At 41.4% G+C, this 2,022-nt stretch overlaps 1 protein-coding gene across 1 annotated transcript; it reads right to left on the bottom strand.

The window, feature by feature from the left end:
- Nucleotides 1-314: 314 nt before the first annotated feature.
- LOC107463618 (developmental regulatory protein wetA-like) lies at nucleotides 315-1,708 on the bottom strand. Its single transcript, XM_016082445.3, has one exon. It carries the CDS (start codon nucleotides 1,423-1,425, stop codon nucleotides 469-471), a length of 957 nt encoding a protein of 318 aa, XP_015937931.1. The 5' UTR covers nucleotides 1,426-1,708; the 3' UTR covers nucleotides 315-468.
- Between the last annotated feature and the right edge of the window lie 314 nt (nucleotides 1,709-2,022).

Raw genomic sequence — 2,022 nt, 5'->3', positions numbered from 1 at the left:
AGGTATAGCTCTTCCAGACTCAAAATATTGTCACATCTACAAATACAAAATGAGTACCAACATAGAAGTATAGAAGATTTGGATAGAATGGAGAAATCAAACCGGAATTCCTTTTTGTTGTCACGTGTGTGCAAAATCTTTCCCCACATCCCCTGTAAGATTACTAGTACTTTCTTCCTTAGAATCATTACCCAGAATCACTTGATTTAGGTAAAAAACAGAACCACTATTCAACAAAATTAGCAGAGCCATATATACTTTGAACATGTGAAAAGCATGCTTTGAACAAATAACATGTGAAGGGGGCCTAATCATAAGTTATGTAAGAAGGAAGAACATACTCTATAACTCATAGTTCAGACATGCATCTTAATTTTCTTTTGCAATGGCTGAGAATTCTCTCATGGTACATGATATAAACCAAAAAGAAATTAAATCTAAAAAGAAAAGATAATAAAAAAAGAAAACTCAGGAGAACCCTTTTCCAAGCTTCTGAATTGCAGAGTACATTTTCCTTCTTGACCCAACAGCATTGATCCCCATATCTTTGAGATCCTCAAGAGTCAACAATGGAAGAACCTCATCATCCACCTCATGAATTTCAAACACAGGTGCATACCTACCTAACCCTAACCCATTGAGCCAAACTCTAACACCATCTACACCATTACCGTCACCAATATACCTTCCTCTCCCATTCCTATTATTATTTTCCCTAACAATACCGTTATTGTCCGAAGGCCCAGAAAGTTCAACCCCATCAAGGTGCTCCCTTGCACCCTCTGAAACCCTAACCCTAATGTTCCTCCTATTACCCTGAAAATCCAGATTCTCCATTGAATTCAAAGGGCTTTGATCCTTCAAAGGGCTCTCTGTATTCTCCACATCGAAATCCCGATACCCGTCGTCGACATCCTCGCCGCCACTATACTTATCTTCTCCTTCTCCATCTCCACCGCCAGAGCCACCGCCACCGCCACCGCCGACGCTGGTGCCGTCGTCGATTCTCGAAACCCAGTTCGATCTAACCCTCTTCGCTCCTCGTTTCTTGGAATCCTTCACCTTCCAGCTACCAATCACAACGCTATCGATGTTCCCTTCGCGCTCTTCGCCCTCTAGGGTTTCGCCGAACTCTGCGGCGCCGCCACCGGAGCTCAAATTGGTTAAAGGACGAGTTTTGGAGGGTTTACCTGGATTGTCCTTGCGGAGGTGGTGGTGTTGGTGGTGGCCGTCGAAGGGGATCCGCCATGGCTTGGTGCTCCGTCGAGGGTGCGTATCGTAGTGTTGGTCTCCTCCGATATCGCCCAATCGGACACTTGGCCTTCTCTGGCGCTTCGATGCGATTAGTTGCTCGGAGGGGTTCGCCGGAGGAAGCGTTCCTCCGCCGTTGACCTGAGCCTCCGGCGCCGGGATATTCTCCGCCATAATTCAAGTGTAGTGTCCTCCCGAAAAAACGACGCCGCAGAGCACAGAGAAAGTGCAAAAAAAAATTAAAAATTAAAAGTATATTTTCGTATTTATTTTTATTTAATAATTATTTATAATTGTGTGTGTGTGGGGGCGAACTTTGAAGTGAGGTTGACGGGTTAAGAGAACAGAGGAGAACAGAGAAGAAGTAAAAGAAGAAGAAGAAGTGGAAGTGATTTTTTGTTTCTTTTTTTTTTTGGGCGAGAAGAGTGTGAAGAGCAGCGTGGGAGTGAGTGATGGAAATCAGGTGTGTGTTTTGTGTGCGGAAATTATTACGAGAAGCTTCAACTTCAAGGCCCAAACGTCTTTTCCTTGGGTTGACTAGCATGCATTCTGGTCAACTATCACAATTTTCTTCGCCTATCCAAGTAAGAAATACCAATAAAAAAAAAAACTATTAAAATAGTATTGGAAATATTAATTTGAGTTGGTAAAATAGTCACAAAAAAATACTGAAATCACCAAAAAAAAATTTTGAGTTGGTAAAATAATTATCGTCTATTTAAATAAATGTTAAAATTTAGTTTTTAATTATTTCTTTAATTTATTTTTAAT

Source organism: Arachis duranensis, chromosome 8 (genome assembly GCF_000817695.3).
Source record: "Arachis duranensis cultivar V14167 chromosome 8, aradu.V14167.gnm2.J7QH, whole genome shotgun sequence".
Lineage (NCBI taxonomy): Eukaryota > Viridiplantae > Streptophyta > Magnoliopsida > Fabales > Fabaceae > Arachis > Arachis duranensis.
The sequence above is the reverse complement of the archived record's forward strand: the minus strand, read 5'-3'. Positions and strand labels throughout refer to the sequence as shown.

Bases quoted from the DNA above. Each gene is read 5' to 3' on its own strand.
- LOC107463618 (XM_016082445.3), bottom strand. From the start codon at position 1,425: ATGGCGGAGAATATCCCGGCGCCGGAGGCTCAGGTCAACGGCGGAGGA.